The 21,445-nt window shown below is 36.4% G+C and overlaps 1 protein-coding gene across 1 annotated transcript; it reads left to right on the forward strand.

The window, feature by feature from the left end:
* The first annotated feature begins 1,652 nt into the window (after positions 1–1,652).
* On the forward strand, positions 1,653–20,459 carry LOC137396780 (protein FAM177A1-like). Its single transcript, XM_068083089.1, has 5 exons — positions 1,653–1,786; positions 9,078–9,224; positions 10,200–10,266; positions 17,709–17,806; positions 19,939–20,459. The coding sequence occupies exons 1-5, from the start codon at positions 1,688–1,690 to the stop codon at positions 20,074–20,076; spliced, it is 549 nt and encodes a 182-aa protein (XP_067939190.1). The 5' UTR covers positions 1,653–1,687; the 3' UTR covers positions 20,077–20,459.
* The last annotated feature ends 986 nt before the right edge of the window (positions 20,460–21,445 follow it).

A 21,445-nucleotide genomic window follows, 5' to 3' on the forward strand; every position in this document is an offset into this window, starting at 1 on the left:
TCGCTTTCACAATTCCACTTGCTAACCCAAACTAAAAACAGTTGGAGCTGATATGGTTGCATTTGAGAAGGTCAGCAAAGACTGGTATTTTTTATTGACTCCAAAGTGCTATCAACACTAGTAGTTGCCGAAATTTAGTTAGATAAAAGAGATGGAAAATGGATAAGACCCACTTATCTAACCAGAGGGTTTCAGTTAACATGCGAGTACAACAAAACTTCTTTTTGGAGTTTTTCTTTACCGTGAAAAGTCTTCTGGAATATTTTGTCAGAGAAACGATCCATGTATGTTTTATGAATGTAAGCAGAGTAAATAATATCAGATCCTAAACTCCATTTTATTTATTGTTAAGTTTTTTAACTTCTAAAGATCAAAACCAAAAGGATTGCAACAGCTATTGGTCTTTAATAAATGTATGCTCTATTGTTTTGTTTTAACCTTTAATTACGATTAATTACTATATTGCAGCAAATATTGTTTAAATAGGTCTAGATATGCGCAGGTCAATTTTGGATTTATTAAATTTAAATGTGTGTAACCGTCCATCTGTTATTGTAGTCTGTCATATCAGATCAACATGTTTTGATCAATTCATAAGGTACTCATTAGTTAGTAATCTTTTATTTTGTTAATAACAAAATAACAAGGAACTTCTATTTGCAGGCATATTATTAAATAAACGGGAAACTGTTAAAGTATCCTGAATACAAGATAGCAGTGAACAATTCATGTTTAATTTAAGATTATTGGACATTATTTGTGTAAAAAATTGAAAGAAAATTCACATGAGAGGATGACTTCAAATAAGTTATGTGGGATAACTTGTACAAATATATATTGATTGATACTATATACAAGTTTTCATGTCTGAAGACTAGATTATTTATGAATATTGAATGTGACAAGATCAATTGTTAATTAATAATTGGATGACTATAATATGGTCTGTATCATCTGTCTGTGTGATTATCATCAATGTTTACTTTTATGGTCTATCTGCAGTGTGTAAATTATGTTTTCAATTGAATCAGCCGCTTTCATGTGTAACTTCTAATAGATGTTGCTAGTTGTGAGGGTTAGGAAATATTTTCTCTTTTAGGTGTAACTACGACATCTGCATAAGGTGATGGTCTACTGTTTCGTCCTCATGCAGGTATGTGCATGTTGGTGTAAATGTTAAATTGAATTTGCATAGGTGATATTGTAAGATTGTGTGACCTGTGAAGAGCATGGTTAAAATTGATATTTGTTTCTTTGGTAATATAAGTGGAATAGGGTTTTTCTCCGGATGTTTTGTTTTTAGGTCCTTAAAAAGGCCAGGAACAAATTAGCTGTTTTATTTTGATTTTATTTTACTTGTTATTTTTGTAATTGAATTTTTAAAATGCAACATCGACAAATAGATACTTTTTTAAAGCCACCATTGTGTAGGTTGAAACCTTTGGGGGTCCCATGAGTTAATGGGGCGGTCACGTGCATTTTTGTGCTCACCAGTGGTGTGCGTCACATTTTATTATATGGAGTTGTTGGCTCTCAATTGTCTCTAACCATGTGGCGAGTACGTTATTAGGCATTCTACTCAGGCGTAGTTGCGAATTCACGGTTAGCTGCGAAATAGGGAAGGCACGCGTATAAACGACTTAGGAATTACGGAACTGCATCTACTGCTGGCGGAGCAACGAAATCAATGATGGCTACGTTCACCCACAGTTCCGAAAAGGTTTCATCAAGGAATGATAGACGCGGAAGTCACCCCAAAGTTGTGTTTGACGAGATTCCTTTAGAGGTATTTTTTTATTTTAGCCCACAGTAATGGTTATTCATTTTCGTGAAGCTGTCTGCCGTTGATATTGAAGTTTTGACCATAGATTTTTCAATAACCTTATCATTTTCGTTGAAAGATCTAACATTAATTTAGGAGTAATTATAAATTTTATGTTTTTTTGCGGAATTCTTATAAAAGTGAAAATTATTTCATAACAACACTGAATAAGTATTTGTGGAAAATTCTTTAGAGTTGCTCTCAAATAGTGCCATTAGATGGAAAGTTTGGAACACTGATTAATTTCAAGCTTTTATTGATGTTAGAGCTTGAGTGTGTTACTGCAACGTCCGCAGTTTTACTAGACTAGCTACTGTCCTATCTAATACAGATATACAATAACGGTTGCTATGTGACGACATGTTTGCTGCCTCTTACCAATTTTTCTGAATACCCTAGCCAGCGTAATCAAGTAGGTATTACATAATGGGCATTGGTATGGTGGATCATACCTGTAGGTACCCAATATAGTCTACGCTCAGAATAACAAACAGAAAAGAGATTAGCCTTGTGAATGGCATTGAATTTTCAACACTAATACCACCAATCATAAATCTAGAAACGGAGTAAAGGGTTGAAGTAGGAAGGTTCCGTCTTCAAGACTTGAAAGTCTAATTTTTCTGGTGACCCCAGCAGCCTGAGAGGATCACTGTCAATTCTTAGGGCAAAGCCGTAGGTATGTAGGCCTACGCCCTGCACTCAACTTCGAGCCACGGAGTAGTCTCATCGCATGTGCTGGTTGCTTCTGCATCCATCATCCACACCTTCCCATGTCATGTTGACTTCTGTTTTCACCTGGTGATTGGTCTTTTGTTATTTTGGGCTCAGCTTGAACAACCTGAGAATGCCGGTGGTACGTCATCCTACGTCCTTTCAATGAAAGCTTTGAATCCAAGTCTATCTGTGCGTGACACTAAAACTTTATTTCGAGGTAGTAATGCTGCAGTGAGCATATCGCTCTGCCATAACTGAAGCGTGACTTAAGCATCAACTGGGCTGCAATCAAATGTAGGAAGCCATTTGTGGGCAATCGCTAACCTTTTAATGTATCCCCCCCCCCCCCGCAGTAAAATTGTATTATTTTTTATATAACCAAGTATATGTGATTTACAGAAGTAGATAGGTCTCATCATTTTAATGGGTCTCAATATTAAATAGGTCTCAGGCGTTCTATTTTTTAACCCTTCTCCTATAGTCAAATAGAGGTGGCATTCAAATATAGTTTCAATTAGAGCTTTTACAGTAACAAACGAATGAGAGATGACAGTTCTAGTGAAAAACAAGCACGAAGAACAATGCTTCACCGTCATATTGGCCTGCCTCGTCAATAAAACAAAACTAGTTAATTTTGATAATATGTACATTTTTAACAAAAAAAGACGTGCCGCAAAACATATTTTTGTCAGGAATCGTGATTTATGTATAAAAAGAATGGATGGACGATAGTGGATGTGTCAAATGGATTACCAAAGTGTTTGCCTTGTAAGCAAATACTACGAAAAAAGTCTTAAAGTTGAAAAAACACGTTGTCCCAGAAGAGAATTCTAGCAATGACAATTTGAATTGTGAAGACTGGGACTTTGTGTTTGATCTATCTCATGTTGAATAGGAATACTAGTATTTTACAATTTTATAAATGAATCCTTATATGTATGACGCCTTACAGTGCCTTGCGTTCCGTGTTCTCAACTTGAGTTGTTGAACTCGAGCTCCAAATCGTTTGATTGGCTCTTCTAACTAGCCTTGTAACTTCACTCTTCTCCTAAAGTGTACCTTATAAGATATTGCAAGAGGTGTACCATATTAACTCCATGGTTTTCTGTAACAGTCAAGCGTATACGACTTAATTGCTGAACCAGTGTAAAAGCAAAGCCATACATTCCATTGTTTGTTTTAATACAAAAGATAACCATTAGAAGAAAAATGTATTTCAGTCGTACTATTTCTTATCAGACGTTGTGATCATGTTTGTTTGTTTCATATGCCTGGTTTGCACGAGGATGAATCACCTATGAAGTTTACGACAAAATAAAACAGTAGTTTCGTCTGGCGCCCACACCTCACCAAAGTTTCTTCGAAAATTTAGTCCGACTCACCGATTTAACCAATGATGACACAAGGTATACTCTGCGCAAGCCTGAGCATTGTTACTTTCTCAGTGAAGAACTGATCAAAAGCTTCATCAAATAATTAGGTGACAAAGGTGTATAACTCTTTCAATCATATCAATTCTTTTTCCTAACTATTTTATGAATCCCGACTTTGCTTAATCCGCCACACAATATTAACAGATAAATCAATTGCTTTAACAAATTTGCTTCATGGTAAGTTTCATTGGAGTTTTCTCCTCGTGGGAACTTATCATTCCTTTAGAAATAAAGCAAGTCTTATTGTCTGTTAGTCTTATAGGATTTGTGTTGAGAAATATGAATTACAATGAATTGAGTAAGGTTTACTGTTAAAAACAGCCAAGCATGCGAGTGCAAGCCTTCTTGCTAAGCTGTCTAATCCTTGTGAGATATTTTCCGCTCATCTTGAGGTAACACGCTTGTTCAGCATCTGTAGTCATTGGGCCAGTAGTTTGTGAGGTAGTAACTTCAGTTGTCTATGATTAGCACATTGGGCAGACAACCCTAATCGAGACCCTAGGAACATAGCAGCAGAGGCACTACCTACTACATAGAATAAACAGGTTGGGATTGTATTCCCCTGGGATGATACCCAATAGCTATAGCCATTTGCCAGTGTTTGCTATTTGGTAGACCTGACATAACAATACTATAGATGTGTTCTTCTAAAAAAGCTAAACATGGCTAGCTTGTCAGTTTACTGCTATTACAAGCATTTTGTACATGCAGTACTTGCCATTTGAAGTTTTTGAAGTAAATGAATAGAACTATTTTGATTTAGTTGCATTAGTTCTGTAAGTTTTTAAATGTTTTTAAAAAAATTCAAAATGTTATGACACTGAATAAAATTATAAAGAGCTTCTCATCAGCACTACAAACACTTGGAGTCAATGAATATTAATACAGTGCTGCCCAATTGGATAAGGATAGGTCAGCTGCTGTGAATCAATGATCTCTTCAGAGACTGTAGTCTATCGCACCCTTGAGGCACACCGTTTTCATCTCCATTAAATTTGAATAGTTGTATAATTCATAAGGCTGGCTTGCTTGAAACAATAATTCGCGTAGCAGCTCAGCACCTGTCTGTAAAGTACAGCTGCATCTTACTCAGACTTTCCTACAAAGCATGTCGGGTATTATGTGTAGTAGCCTTTGTTTTCAACTTGTCAGTGGGGCACAGTCTATTGCTCAGAAACTCAGTTTATAGTCAGGGCTAGTCAAGATATGGTAGTGCAAGTTTTCATCTCTAGTTGATCAGGCCTGTAGTGGAGAGGCTGTTGGATAGCTCCAATATTCATTCAGCAAGCAACCGACTGCGAATTTGCAAGCGCCTCTAGATAGTTATGGTTATCTACACTTGCCCGCTCTCAGACAACTTAATAAACATGATTGATAAGGTTGAATCACAACTAGACCACCTCGCATGATGCATTATCAAGGCAGTGAGAGTTGTCCCACCCTAACTGGAATCACCAATCACTCTCCGCTCAACTGCAGGAAGCATTAGACATGCTAGTGTTCATGTGTTCCTAAATGGGCCTAATGAAGCTGTAGAACATACAATATAATGAAAATACAAATTCTATGTGAACATAGGAGTACAAACATGAACACATGAATTAGAAAATAGCAGGCTTTCTGTATCAGCGAATGAGTTTCAGATTTCTGAGGTCAAATGGCATAATTGAGCCATGTAAAAAATGCGGTATTACTACTGAACTATGTTTGAACGTCATTTAAAAAGACACAATAGGTGTTGCAGCTTTTGTTCTTCTACCATGAATTTTTAAAATGTGTCAAGAATTACTACTTTGCAAATTCTCTACATATCCGGTGTCTCAGGTGCCTTGCTGCAATCCTGGAGATATTATAGATGAACTGACAAAATAATGAAAGCGTAAACTTTCAGATTTGACACGGGTCTAGTAACAAAACTCAGTACAGTAATACTTCAATTTACGAGTGCTCCAACGTACGAGAAATTTGAGATACGAGCCAGCTTTTAAGCAAGTTTTAGCACTAACATACGAGCCATGTTTGAGATACGAGCACGTGAGTCAGTTGCCAAGTATGCCGGAGGTGTTTTATGAGAACAGCATCACTCTGTATTTTTCAACTGCTCAGGTTATACTTTTGTACCGTGTTTTTGCGCGCGATTTTCAGTGCAGAATTATGTCAATTAAAGGTACTGTGCGTAGACCGAAAGTTCGCCAGTAAAATAAATGATGAAATGCAAAGAAAAAGCAAATGATAATAATTATTAAACGAAAAATTATTGAAAAAAATGCGAAATGTGTATGCATGATTGAGCTAGTTCAGCAATATGACAGAAATACATCCACAATTATCAAACAGAAGGATTATATTCAGGGCATTTATTTAGTTCGAAAAAGGACCAACTATAGTTTCTAAACGGCGCAGCTATCTTCACGACCGCTGATGGAGAGACTGCTCAGGCATTGGATACAAGATAAACAATTGGCCGGTGACAGCGTAACTGAACGATGCTATGTGAAAAGGCCGGTGCTATCTATCAAAACTATAAACATTCGGACAAGTTGGCTAGTGGTTGTACCATTAACCGTTTGTGACGACACCTGTGTTCGTCCTAATCGCAACATGTTGAAAGGGCGACAAAGGCAAACGTCCTTAGATAGGTTTATCTTAAAACGGCAGGCTACTAGGGAAAGCGAAACAAAGGAAAAATTAGCTAACCAACGAGAAACTTCAAACTATGATCGCCGAAGAAATTTTAATAACGTTAAGTTAAAAATGAAAGTTTGCTTTTAGGCTTGCTTCTAAGTTTGTCTTTTAAGACTTTGATAAAATCCAAATTTATCAAAGTCAACTGTTGTAATGAAGGATAACTCTCTATAACTCCCTAGGATATCTCCCTCTCTGGCAAATGCTAGCGTTAGCTGCTATTGTATGTATTTAATTTTACATTTTAATTAATCACATTTCCTTGCATTATTTTTTATTTGTTGCTTTTAAAAGCTTGTGGTAAGTTAGGACAATAACCAACATGTTCTTTCTGTTACAATATCTTGTTTTGAGTGTTTTATTTGCATTTTTTACAGTATGGAAACCAATCAATATATATTTAATTGTTCTATATATAAATAAATTGCACCAACATGCGAGTACATTGACATACGAGCTCAGTCTCGGAACGCATTAAGCTCATAAGTCGAAGTACGACTGTATTGCGTAGACGCGGATTGAGGTTCTGTACTTGTCTTTTGACCTTAAAGAAAGCAGGTTTCCTGCTTTGAACTTATGGTATTTTAATGAGCTGTTATGGATTATTGAACATCTACCCGCAGTACCGGACAATTATTAATACTCCGAACTCTCCAAATCGATTGTAGAGAATATATGGTGAAGCGTTTACTTCAGTTGTGAGAAAGCAATTCTTTGCAAACAAATGTTTTCCTTCTCCTCACGGCTACTCATTTCTTTTGTCTGTCAACTGCTAGTAGCTAGAAGCTGTTTGTTATGCAAGTTGGAAAGTTTGGTGCTTTAAAGATGCAGGGTTTTTTGCATTTGTAGTTTTTGTAACCCGAAGCTTATTTTATCCTTACGACAACTCAGAAATACCTCTGGTGACGCACATATTACGTTATTTCTCATGTAAATAATGTCTCGTCAGTCATACACCACTTATCTTTGGCAATGCTTGTGTTTATTAGGTAATATGAAAACCTTCAACAGATCATTACGAGCTTACACAAAGCTATTAATATTTCCCTGAGTTCACTTTTTTGTAGTGATTCTGGATTTCTTTGGCTTTCAATATACTTCTGTCTGGTTGTCATGAATTGCTGAATGGATAAAAATATTGCCTTCCTTTGTAGGAGAATTTCAAGCCCTGTAGTGTCAGTCGCATCTTTTGATGTTCAGTTATTGACAAGCTGGCCATTACCGCTGATAAAATTTGCATCATTTTTATGTTTCTGGTTAGTTGCCAAATAAGAAATTATCTCATCGCTTCTCTATGCCATAGTGCCACGCATCATGCATTATTGCTACATATTTCGATATGTCACTCATTCTTTTTCCTGTTTCTACTCGGCTGGGGCCTTTTGTTCCAGATATCTGAGTCTCCCGTAGGCCTATTAATTTCATTTTTGTAAAACGAGTTCATACTATTTGAAGTAGGTGGTAGCAAGGGTAAGACAACTTCAGCGAAAGTCAAAATTGTCACCTTTTGTGTATTCATCTTATCAACTAGGTCCTTGGTAGTTGGAAATGCATCAGTGAGTTCTTTTTTATTTCCAAGGTTGTTTGGAAGATTTGCTATAAAATTATTTCATGGTCAGTGGGGACTCTTGTGGACTCAGTGGGGACTCTTGTGGACTCTTACGAAGAGTTGCCCTTTTTTACTAACTCGTTTCAGGATTTTCATCGTTTCTTCAATTGCTAACATGCCGACAAATGTGTTAACTCGCTACCAATTTGTTAACAGACTTGTTGATAACGCGTTTGTTTTAAATAACTTACATCAAAAAAAAGCTACTTTGAGGAAGAACAGGAATTATGTTGAGCACCACCATTGATAAGCATACTACACTCAATATAGTAATGGTGAACTTCCTGCTCTAACTGCAGGGTTTGTAATAGAAATAACAAAGTTGACAAAATAAAATAGTTCTCACTCAGTGTTTTTTACCTCAAAGTTTCAAACTACACTACTGCCTTCTGCCATTGCGAAGAGTGACAACATTACAAATTTATTAGTCACGCTATTGTCTGTTGGAAGTTGGCATTAGAATGGAGAGGTTACTAGCTTCATTGTTTAGTGAACAGCTTGACTTCTGCTTTGAAACTGATCCTCCTGTGAAAACAGCATACCGTACGCGCTCATTGTCATCAGAATCATAAGCTCTACTTGCTTATTCTGTTTTAGGCCTAGTTTTGGGTTTTATTACTAGTTGACCTTGAGTAGTTTCGTGAGAATGGTTGGATGTACAACGGTCTTGCATTTTTTGCCCTTTTAAACTAACGTGATACACATATTTGAGTATTTGAACTGTATAAGTTCTCGCCACAGTGCTAGTGATGGGAATTATTGAATTAGTGAAAGATTAGCTTGTGTAGTCACCTCGGTATGGTTTCTTTTACAGGAATTGGGACAAACCGAAGCGGTTGAGCCAGAAAAAAAGAAAAAGGTTCCACGAAGAATAATTCATTTCATAAATGGTGATACGATGGAGGAATTCTCGACAGATGATGAAGAGGAAGAGGAAGTTACCGCTCCCCAAGTAGACCCGGTTTGCAAATAATTCTTATCTTGTTGACTGCCTTTGGTTTGAATCTGGTTTGCATTTGTCAAGAATTGTGATAGCTGTCCGACACTTGGCCAGCCATTACAACTTAGCTGCTACCGACGGGTCTGTAACAATTGTCACAGCCTATATACTGATAGTGTTTGCTTAAAAAGTTAAAATTGGTTTCCAAATCGGCTGCAAGAACCGGGTGGTAATTTCGCGCAGCAGAACACTTGCGGCGCTAGGCTCGGCGGTTCATGTTCACATAAAGCCGCATCGCTGGTTATCACATAAAAATGGTCGCTCGTCATGCTGTTTCGAAAGTGCTGGGCTTCACCTGTACGGTGCATTCAGGAAGGTTTTGCCTGCGGCTCGTTGCGGAAGATGAACAGCGGTGAGCTGTTGCGATGACCGCCGACAGCTATTCCCATTTCACCGCCGATAGCCCGGCAATCCTGCCATCGGTGTTTGCGGCATGTATAGGAATCAGGCTTAAGACTGTCTTCAAGGCAAATGAGAGAATTGCGTAAGCAGTTAGACTTATGTATAAATATTCGATGAATAATGTGTAGCATTTCCTTGCATGCAGGCTCTAGCTTGCAATTTCATGTGAACTTGGCTATGCTGTCTAGAAGACCTACTAACTTGCAAGTTCTCTGACTGTTCAAGCTGCAAATGTTGAATACACATGTTTTTGCTGTGAGTAGAGAATAGCTGCATTGGCATTTCCTGTCTTTACATGCTCTTGTTTACCTACTAGCTAACCTTTGCAGCGAGCTATACAACCACAGTTGTTGTTGTTACTGGTTAATTCTCCTGTCTCGTCCAAATTATTTTAATTGGGCAACAAAAAAGAGCAATCATCGGTAGGCAAGTAACTTTACACAAACCTTGGAAATGTCATTTCCTTTGCGTAGCTGGTGAGTTTCCTTATGATACTGCGTTGAGTAATCTATAGGGAGCTAATTAAATTTACAGAGTCAATTAGACTGGCTGAGATGGTTCTGGTTTTGGACTGTGCTGACAGCTACTAAGTCTCTGGCCGGTGAGTCTAATACAATGTTTTAGTTAATACACATTCAACCGGAGTTTGACTTGCTTGTCTCTGTCCGACCGAATACATGAGGTGATGTTCCGAAGTCGCACTTGTTTACAAAGTGGTATTGTGATTATCCGATGAGATTCCTAAAAATATGGAGGTTTATTTTACATTAATGCGTTCTGTGACTGAGCTCGTATGTCAATTTACTCGTGTCTCACAGCAATATTTTCTATATAAAATCACTGAATACAAATTAATCTGGTACCTTGTTATAAAAAACAGCTAAAACAAGGTTTTACGATGGAACAATGTGTTTTCAATTGTTGTAAATTACTACCTACTCTAACAAATACCTATTTAGTTGTTAAAATCTGCAATGAAATGTAACATTACTATGTACACTACTATAAGTGTTTAGCTTCGAGACTAGCCTGTCTTGACAAACTGTTGTTTTTGCGGAGTTGTCCCCTGTCGAGTGGGCGAGCAACAACAGCTTGTCACAAGACGTACTGCACCTGATGCATCAGCTGCACTTATAGGGAGCTGTTATCTTCCGTCTACGCGGCTTGGTTGCGATGTTATGTCGGTCGCTCCATTGGTAATCATAATGGATTTCGCACAAAAATTTATGTAGAAAAATTAAGATAAGAACGTTTAACTAGCGACCCGTCTCTGCAGTAAACTTTAGTAGAATTTGAGAACTTAGGCAACAACAGCGACTAAACATGTCGTTATTTGGGCGTTCAGTCAGTTTTATTTCTATTTTTGTATCAGTCAAGTTTTATTTGTTCTTATTGATTTTATTTTTAATATATTTTATTCTTAAGTTCTACTAAAGTTTATTATAGAGGTTGGTCTTTGGTTAAACGTTGTAATCTTATTTTTTTCTGCATAAATTTTTGCGTGAAATCCGTTATGATTACCAATGGATCGACCGACATAACATCGCAGCCAAGCCGCGTAGACGGAAGAGAACAACTCCCTATAAGTGCAGCTGATGCATCAGGTGCAGCACGTCTTGTGACAAGCTGTTGTTGCTCGCCCGCTTGACGGGGGACAACTCCGCAAAAACAACAGTTTGTCAAGACAGGCTACTTCGAGACAGACGTAGTGACTAACGGCTGTCTAAGAGAGACTTGACAGCAGCGCATTCGCTACACCAAACTTTTGTGACGTTACGTAACAGAAACTTTAAAATTAACTTACATGAATTTAGCTTATTAAACACGCACTTGAAGCTAAGCTTTTATTTTTTACAAAACTTACTTTAATTTCATCATCTTAATTTTTTTTATTTGTTTCCGGTTTGATGCTTTTTGCCTTGGGTTACTATAACTTTTAGACAACCTTTTAAAAGGATTTTTCAAACTGGTTCAACCAGTATATATATAGGCTACTTGGTCTTATAGTGGCCATCGGGAATCGGCATATATTCCAAAGGTTACTCGCATTTCCAGAAAGAAACTTGCTTGAAATTCTACTCGTTTCTCAATTCTCTCGCATGTTGGGACACTCGTATGTTGGGACACTCAAATGTCGGGACACTCGTATGTCGGGACACTCGTATGTCGGGACACTCGTATATCGGGACACTCGTATGTCGGGACACTCGTATGTCGGGACACTCGTATGTTGGGACACTCAAATGTCGGGACACTCGAATGTCGGGACACTCGTATGTCGGGACACTCGTATGTCGGTACACTCGTATGTCGGTACACTCGTATGTCGGGACACTCGTATGTCGGGACACTCGTATGTCCTGACACTCGTATGTCCTGACACTCGTATGTCGAGGTGTGACTGTGTATGCAACTGTTCAAAATAGCTAAAGAAATGGCTAGTATACCTAAACATCTCACATATATATAATATTCTGTTGTAATGCCTCCTTTTAACCGTAAAATATAAACTACTTTTTCCTTTATCTCATTAATTATATGCTTCAATTGTAATATAATTTTACCAATTGTGTCAGTTTATAGACAGTCTGCTGGTTGTAATAGGTGTAGATATACCATCATGACATTTAGTACCTTATGTGCTTCAAGGAAAGGCCTCTTACATGTATGTTAAACACTTTGAACCCTGGGCCTGAAATATTTCGGGGAGTTATTTTCCTACTTGCTCCTACGCACTAGTGAACTCGGCTTCGTAGTTTCGCTTTGTTTTTTCTGCACTTTCGGTTTACATATGATTGTAAAATTCTGGTCGCTTTGTGCATGATACATTCATAGGTCATTCATAGGTCAGTTGCGAAGTTTGAAATCAATTGGACTATTAGCTCTTGAGATATCGTCGAAAGTCCTAGAGCACTTGAGATTAAAATTAACAATGCTCCGACAGCCAGGATGTTTTACGATTAAAGGGACAAAACTTGATCGCGGCTAAAATGCTCCGAAGAAATATACGTGCCCAAGTGACGTCACTAGTCGCATGGCCGTCACTAGTCGCATGGCCGTCACTAGTCGCATGGCCGTCACTAGTCGCATGGCGGTCTGTCTCTCGTTATTGATATCGGCTATTACGATCAAATTGCAGCGTTACACATCTCTATTCTATCGGTCTCCTTGCCGAAATGCAACTATAGATGTCATAATCACACTTTCGCTTGAATCTGAGCACTTTAACTGCGACCAAGTTTAATCAATTTTAATCTTTAAACAGTTCTGGTAGTCAAATCATCTCAAACATTAAAAACACAAATGATAGATAAATGTTAGTAGTCACTATTGTTTCTGTATATTTCTGAATCCCAAAATAAGCGAGGTAACTTAATACAGTAGACGCTCCTATAACGTAAATTCCAGGTAGGCTAAAGAATTTGTGAAGATTTTGCTTCGTACTACGTAAAAACTTCCATATAACGTAGTTAGTGTCAAATCAGGCAAGTTCTCTAATTCTGTTTTAACATTCATCTATCTCGCCGCGACGCGAGTCTAGCGCTATATCGACTAGATATACTATACAATTTCCATGAGATTCTAGTTCATCAGATATGTTGGCAAAACAGAGAATAGGTAGCTGCACGATTGTTAATATATACAGAAAGGCGATGGATAGGTGCAGGTGTTACAGCATAGGTCCACCAATCTAAATGTCATGAGTTGGAATATCGTCGAAAGTTATCTTTTATCCTAACCTTGACTTCTGAGTACAGATAGACGACGAACGAGTAGTACCGTTTTTATAGTAAAAATATTTTGTTGCTTTGCTTTATTGTAGACGTATAAAATATTTGTTTTTAGCTTTGCTTTGCAAAATAGACTTTGCTGTTTAGAAAAAATGAGCAAATATTTGTAAGTGAAAGTCCAAGTTGTGCGCTTTGCATCAATTTATTGTAAAATTACCGCAATCATGTAAAACCAGTGAAGTTGATCAGAAAAACGGAAAAAGGTTGAAGATGCAAATCAATGATACTGTAGTTACCGCACAGCCGACAAATTTAAAAAAGTCAGATTTGTGCTTTTTATATATCCAAAGTAGTGAATTTGAGAAGATCTCGGAATGGATTAGGCAATTTACATGTATTTTACTGTTCTTATGACATAAAATCCTTTTAACGTGAACGTTACTGGAACGGATTATTTACGATGTAGGAGCGTCTACTGTACACCGAACTCAAGTTACAGACAGAACGCCAAGTGTGAACTAGAAACGTGATGCAAGAGCAACTAGTGAAACGAACCAATCAGGTTTGACTCTAGCTTAGGCGTTACACAACGTTGTAGTCAATATCTAGGACAAACAACCTAGTAACACCTTTATTTTGCCAAGGCCTCTATTTTTCAACCCTTCCCTTGGAGTGGGATTTATTAGAGCTAATGTTCAAATAAAGGGCGGTGTTGTATATTTCAAACACCTCGTCAGAATGATGAAAAGATAAATTTAACCCTTTCCCGGGCGAATCAAATTTACTCTTCTTCGGGCGGTGTGACATTAACCCTTTTTGTGACAATAAATTTGCTGATATACCTCTAACTTTTCGTAGACTTTTAAATAAATATACATGAGGAAGCTGATACATGTCGCTACCACTTGATATCTATCGCTTACAACTAACCTACAATGATCTTATAGCCTGCATTGCAATTAGTTGGAGCTTTCAAGTTTTTTATGTCATTTCAAATTTGATGGCATATTTTCATTTAATAACTCCATATATATTTAATAAGGTTGCATAAAAGCTCAACTGCAGCCAAAACTGGCTTTTTATGTGCAATAGAACGGGAGTTACAAGCCTTGATCCATTGTAAGCCGAGTTCAGATTACTGCAATCATGCTATCTAATAAAATACTATAAATACCGCTTCACAAACCCATAATAGCAAGTGATGAGTAGAAAAGTGTCCACAAAATCGTACTAATAATGACTTGGGTACATCAATAATAATTAACTCGATCGTTTTTTTGTTCGTATTGAAGTCCGTTTTCCAACTTCAAAGCTTTTTGGTTTTTTCATTAAAATTTCGAAAGCAACACCAAAGAAATAACTGTTTTAACTGTTTCAGGCTAATAGTAGTTTCTTGTTCAAGACGGTCTTGATACATCGACGTATGTGAAAAATGGTTTACATTTACGATGATATATAAATGACTATTTTTAGGCTAAAAGTTGTGCTTAGCGATGCAAACTTTAAAGGTAAGGCCACACGTATCGTGTAATTTCAACTAATCTGGAAATTCCATTCGTACGAAATTTTTGACCTGCCACACGGAGTTTCCCCACCACGGATTCGTACGAAACTAACTTTCAACTAGCCAATCAGAACGCGGTGATAAATTGAAGCCGATTCCGTTTCAATGATTTGCTTCAGTACAAACATGCGCAGAAGAAAACGACCTTCGACATTCAACTAACCTATTCAACCGACCAATCAAACAATGATTCGTAGGAATTTATCACGTTTCGTCCAATTCAGGATTCGTTCATCGTGCGCAACCAACGATGGACGAATTCGTCCAAATGTCAATTCGTACGAATCGTTTCGTCCAAATTTCGCCGATTTCGTGAGAATTTTGTCTCGTGTGGCCCTACCTAGACTCCTTGCATTTGTGCGAAAAGCAGCGCCTACAAGTTTTGCTCTGCTAAAAAAATTGTTTGGACACTAATATCAACTAGTTTACCACCTAGTTCAGCGATTCAGAAGAAAAGGTCAGGAAACATTGTGGAAAGTACTGAACAGCCAGATGTTTGTTTGTTTCAAAATTGTTAATTTTTGTTTCTACATGTATTATAAGCATTGTTCATTTATGGCACTTGTTCTTGAATATATATTAGTAGAATTTGATAGATTATTATTATACAACTAATAAATTTATAAAGGATAGCATCCTTGCGTTTATCTTAACTCGGCTTGCGATAGATCGGCGCTCATAATTCCTCTTCTATTACGCATAAAAAGCCAGTTTTGTCTAAAAACTGCAGTAAATGTATCAGTAAGTTCAATGAGTTTTTATGCAACATTGTTAAATTTCGTTATGAAAATATGCCTTCAAGTTTGAAACGAAGTAAAAAATTTAAATCTCGAACAAATTGCAAAGCACTGCACAGGCTCTAATATCATCGCAGGTTAATTGAAAACAATAGATATCAACTAGTAAAGATACGCCTCGGCTTCCCAATGCATATTTTATTTAGAGATCTTTGACAAGTTGGAGGTAAGTTAGCATCTAAAATGGTTAATGTCACTCCGCCCGAAGGAGAATGCAAAATAGAGGCTACATTCACTTCATTCGTAAAATGGTTAAATTTAGCTTCTAAAAATTCTGACGAGGTGTATGAAAAATACAACGCCAGACTCTATTTGACCGCCACTATAAGAAAAGGGTTGAAAAATGGATCGCCATGGTTTTCAAGTAGAGGTTTTACAATAGCCCTCGACCTGCAATTTCCCCTACAACAGCATAGAACATAAAATGTGAGAAAGCATTTATTTTGACTCAAAAGTAATTCTCAACGTATGACACCCAAAATGTCTTTACATTAAAGTTTTTAGTTTTTTTTTAATGTACTTTTTCAAATGTTGCGTTTGTTACTGCAACTACTTAAGGCTCTCATGTTTTTAGACTCTAGAATAAATTAAACAAAATACAGTATTCTCTTACAGCGTAAATAATCCGTATCTGAGAATGTTTATGTTATAGGGATTTTATGTTATACAAACAGTAAAATACATGTAAATTGCCTAATTCGTTCCAAGATCATCCCAAACTCACCCCTTTGGCCCTTCAAATAAGAAAACACTTACTAACCTTTAAATTTAAAGGCTGTACAGCAATGGTGGTGTTATTGGTTTGTATCGACAACCTTTTTCTTTTTTCTTATCGCTTTCAATTGGTTTCGGGTCATGATTACAGTAAGTTTTTTACGCAGACGTTTAAAGTCAATATAATTATTCACATTCTCACTGACAACTCTGTTGCAAAGAAAATAAAATAAAGAAAATTGTTTATGTTGAAATAAAACAGAACAATAAACATGTATACCATCATAAGAGCGGTGTCTGTCTGTCCACTTTTCTAAAACCACGATTAAAGGTTAGGATAAAAGATAGATTTTAATGAGACTCCATTTTGTGACATTCAGATTAGTAGACAGACACTCTAACACCTGCACCAATCGACCACCTTTAAGTATTCCTGAATTATTGTGCAGCTAGCTACTCATTCTTTTTGCTTTATCGGTACTCCTGACGATCTCTCACAGCACGATAGACTGTGAGGATACTAGTATATATAATAGAGTTAACATTATATATCATTTTCTCTCACAAATTTAGCAAGAGAGAAAACGATATTTCGAAGGCCAACTATGGAACTCTCATTATTCAAATCAAATTTGAGAACTCAGACCAACTTGACGCCACTACAACTACCTTACAGTGTATTCTCTCAGAATATTTGTTTCAGTATTTGCAATAATATCAACATACAAAAATAAATATTTGAGCTCATTAACTTTTTGTTGGAGTTTGACTGTATTAGCATTCTTTTCTTTTGATTGCTAAAAATATACTAGAATAATCTACCTATATTACGAATATTTATTACAAATACTATTTATAACATATATTATAATAAATATTACAAATAATATTTGTTACAAATACTACTTATTACAAATACTATTTTTATATAGTTTTACTATTTATTTAGCAAATGATATACGGGCTATCTATAGGGTCGGTTGTATCAATTAAAAAAGTTGATCGCCCAAACAGCGTGACATTTTGTCCCAGAGATACAATTTGCTAAACCATCCAAAATGGAGTATGAACTTTTCTTTACAGATACTATTATAGATGAAAAGTTTAAAATATTTATTTGCTGGCAGATTTCTTCACATGTTCATAGTAACAAGTTGAATCACTGGGCATGACAACCATTATTTATTCATTTTTCTTTGCTAAAAACTAATACTTGCTGTATGAAAATTTGTTTCAGTTGCTGACTACTTTGGTGAGAAGCTAGCCTGGTTCTTCGGTATAACGCAGCCCAAGTACCAGTATGTTATCGATGAGTACTACCAGCGGAAAGCAGAGGTAGGTGGCTTCGATAAATTGCGATTAATGAGAACAAGTATTTGCAAAGACATCAATAATAACAAGCCATATAAATCTCAGCGGTTTCGTTAAACCCTGTGTCTATTTATAGCAATTACAATCTAGCACTGGATTAATTTTCATCTCAGGACTTCCAGTTCTAGAGCGAAGTCAACTATTAAGCTACATGGAATACGATAGATTCTTTGGTCAAATAGTCACTAAATTGGTCAAGATACTGTTTTAAGCTCTTACTTGGGGTCAATAACTAGCAATGTTGACAATCCATCTTTTTTTTTATGTCATCAAGTCGTTTGCACATGCGCTCGTTCACGAAAAAGAGACCATTTTTGTAGAAAACGATCGTTTTTCTTTGATTTATTAGTACTTTGAAGTGTTGTTTTGATACTATAATAAAAAATTGCAAACAAAAACATCGTTTTCAAATTATCATTGCAAAAGCTTTGTGTTTCTAACGATAAAATTGTCTATAAAGATGGCCGACAACGATAAAATGACGTCACAAAAAAGCGAAGGATTAAGCTAATGCTCGTTAAGCTGGCCTAAAATAGGGATATTGATTCAGTAAAGATGTTAGTAAAGATCTAGTTTTCTAGGTAAGTTACTCAATTTTATTAGGTAGTTATTCTATAACCTAATTTCGGGCATTCGGCAAGTAATGTATAATAATTACCTTATCCTGGTTATGCCAAAAGAATTAGAAGTCTGCATATCTCACGCAGTGCTTCTGTCAGTCACTTTTAAAGAGATGCTGGTAGCTGCTTTTGAGTCTGATCACACACTAATGCTACTAAATGCTGCATCGTCTTGACAAATACTGTAGATTGTGAATTAAGAGTACTGATGAGAATTGGCATCAATCAAATGGAGGCCACTCTATGTCTGTCTGCGCTGAATTTTCGAGTACCGTTATTGAATTGAAATTGAAAGATTATGTAACATGCAAAATCTACGAATTGTGATCGCACTAACGTTTGTGCAGCTATTTGCATTGCTATATTTTGCTCAAATGATATGTTAAAGGTTAACATTAAGGCCAGCCAAATACAAAAAGTCCATGACATAAGTCAAACTACATGTATTAAAAAATGGATTTTAGCATGTTTAATTACCACAAATATTATATAGATTGTTTTATAAACAGTTCCAATTTATACTAATGGCTTTCGTATGTTTTACAAGTATGAAAATATTTGTCTACATATAAATAGCCGTTTTCGTTAAAGTCCTGTTATCATCAATGTTGAAAAGCCTATCTTCAATGCAACTGGCTTGTGCTAGACATATATAAAACTGAATCGATATCCTCACAATCAACTATTTCAACCAATTACAGTTGCATTGGTTTTATATTTACACTAATAGACCAACATGTTTGTATTGAAATTATACATTGCCTAGCTGTTAGCAACACAGAAAGATGCATTTCATTTGTGTGAAGCCGGGTCTTGAAAACTAACTTTTAATCTGTCATAGTGACTTGCTCTGTTATTCAATGTTAAAATGTGGTTGTTCATATGTTCAATGTGGTTCATCATAATACCTTTACTATTTGTTTCAGCAACTAAATATCTGATTTGAGAATAAAAACTTGCCTATGGGTCATACTAATGCTTTCTCACAGTAACCTACTATTGGTACGCATTTTCAAGGTGCAACATAGTTGCTGCGCTCTAAAACAATTTTTTACTCGGGGAAACGTCGCGCACTCGGGGACATGTCGCGCACACTCAAAAACACGCTACACATTCGGAACAGGCCACACTCTCTAATCTGCTTATACTAAAGAAATTCTCATAATAACTACATTGTATATAGCAATATCACAAAACACCTCACATTAGACATTTTGTACAGTGACCTTTTCTGAGTGGTTTTGGGATATGACATGATGACATTCAAACGTTATTTAGGAATGCATGCCAAATATTAAAACAATACATTTGTTTCATGTTGGCAAGGGAAACAACTCCGAATATTGGTTGCATAAAGGCAAGATCGCTGTTAAAACTGAATACATGGAATTTAAGTTTGATGCGTCAAGTTAATTAGGTGATTGTCTGGCATGGCAGGTTAGCATGCTATCTGTGCTTTAGTCTACACTGTTGCAGGAAGAAGAAGACGAAAGGTTAGCGAGAGAGGAGGCGGAGGCTGAACTCGCCCACGTAGAAACAGAGCTGACAGGTCCAGTGTCTGGAGAGCTTTCTCATGAACATGGTGGTGAAGGCTTAACTGACATGAATGGATGATGTAACTCCCTTTTACAGATCACTAATCCTCATTCTATGATAGATATTCCAGCCCGGTGCTCCAGCAGTGTCTTTTCTATGCATAAATTGTCTCACTCCCTTCAGTCTACTGGTGGCCTACCGGATAATGGTAGTCTGTGACTTACGAGAAGTTGAAAGGATTTAGTATTGTTGCCTTAATTGTTTTAATAAATCTATTGTCCAAGTTTTAAATGATTTTTGTGTTACTCTTTTGTACATTGCCCGGTAAACAGCTCGCATGATGTTGCTTAGGAGAATGTAAAGATTGACTTCGACAATTATAATCACAAGGTTGTACTGCTTCATTAGATTCAAGCCATTTCCTTTATGTAATTCAAATCTTTGATTTGCAATACAAGACCTTGTTTTTATCAAGTCACGTCACTCTTGAAAAGCTTGAAATGCTTTTAGTATCTCTTAACGCAAAAATTAAAAAAACCTTTTCATTCTATGGTGTTCATGACAAGTAGGCCTAATCGTTTAGGCCTAAAACTTGGAGTTATCAGCCAAATGCGGCTTTCTACAACATGAGATTGATACAACAATTAATTACTATCGATTCAAAGATGACCCACAAATGAGCCCAATAAAGGCATTTTTAGTATTCATTGTACGTGTGTGTTATCATTGCCTACAAAAATTAACTGTTTTACGAATACATAGAGAGGTACACATTTACTTGCCAAAAAGGCCTTGACTCAGCTATATCATACTATCATGTACTCTGGATATGGCAAAAGCTACTGATATATATATATACATTTTTGTATATATATATATATATTCAGTGAAACTCGGATAACTCGCTCTCGGATAGCTCGAACACATGGTTAAATCGAACGGATTTGTTTTGGCCGTTCCTACGAAATGATAAATTGCTTTACATAACTCGACCTGAACTTCGTTAACTCAAACAGTTTTTTGCCCAACGGCTACCAAGAAGGTTGTTATCACTTTAGAATATCACTTTATTTCAAGCCATAAAGATAAACATCAATTTTTAGTAGTTCTTAGGCGTCATTACTACCACTATCGGCAAAATATTTTCGTTAACGACTTTTCTAAAGGTTTACAAAAATCAAATTTTACCAAACATCCGCTTGGGGATAATTCTTTCGAAAGCAAGGAAAAGCGAGGTAACCTTAAGATAAACTTAAAGAAAAATCGGCATAATTGGTTTTTGTAAAAGGCTAATAAGAAAAATGTGTATGTTTTTCTGAGTGTTTTTGAACTGCGATCAAGTTTTGCCTATTTTAATCTGAAAACGTACTGGCAGTCGCATCACCTAAAACAAACAAACAAATCTTAAGTAATAGGAAAACATTTATACTTTATGATAAAAATTGTT

The sequence above is a fragment of the Watersipora subatra genome, chromosome 5 (genome assembly GCF_963576615.1).
Source record: "Watersipora subatra chromosome 5, tzWatSuba1.1, whole genome shotgun sequence".
Lineage (NCBI taxonomy): Eukaryota > Metazoa > Bryozoa > Gymnolaemata > Cheilostomatida > Watersiporidae > Watersipora > Watersipora subatra.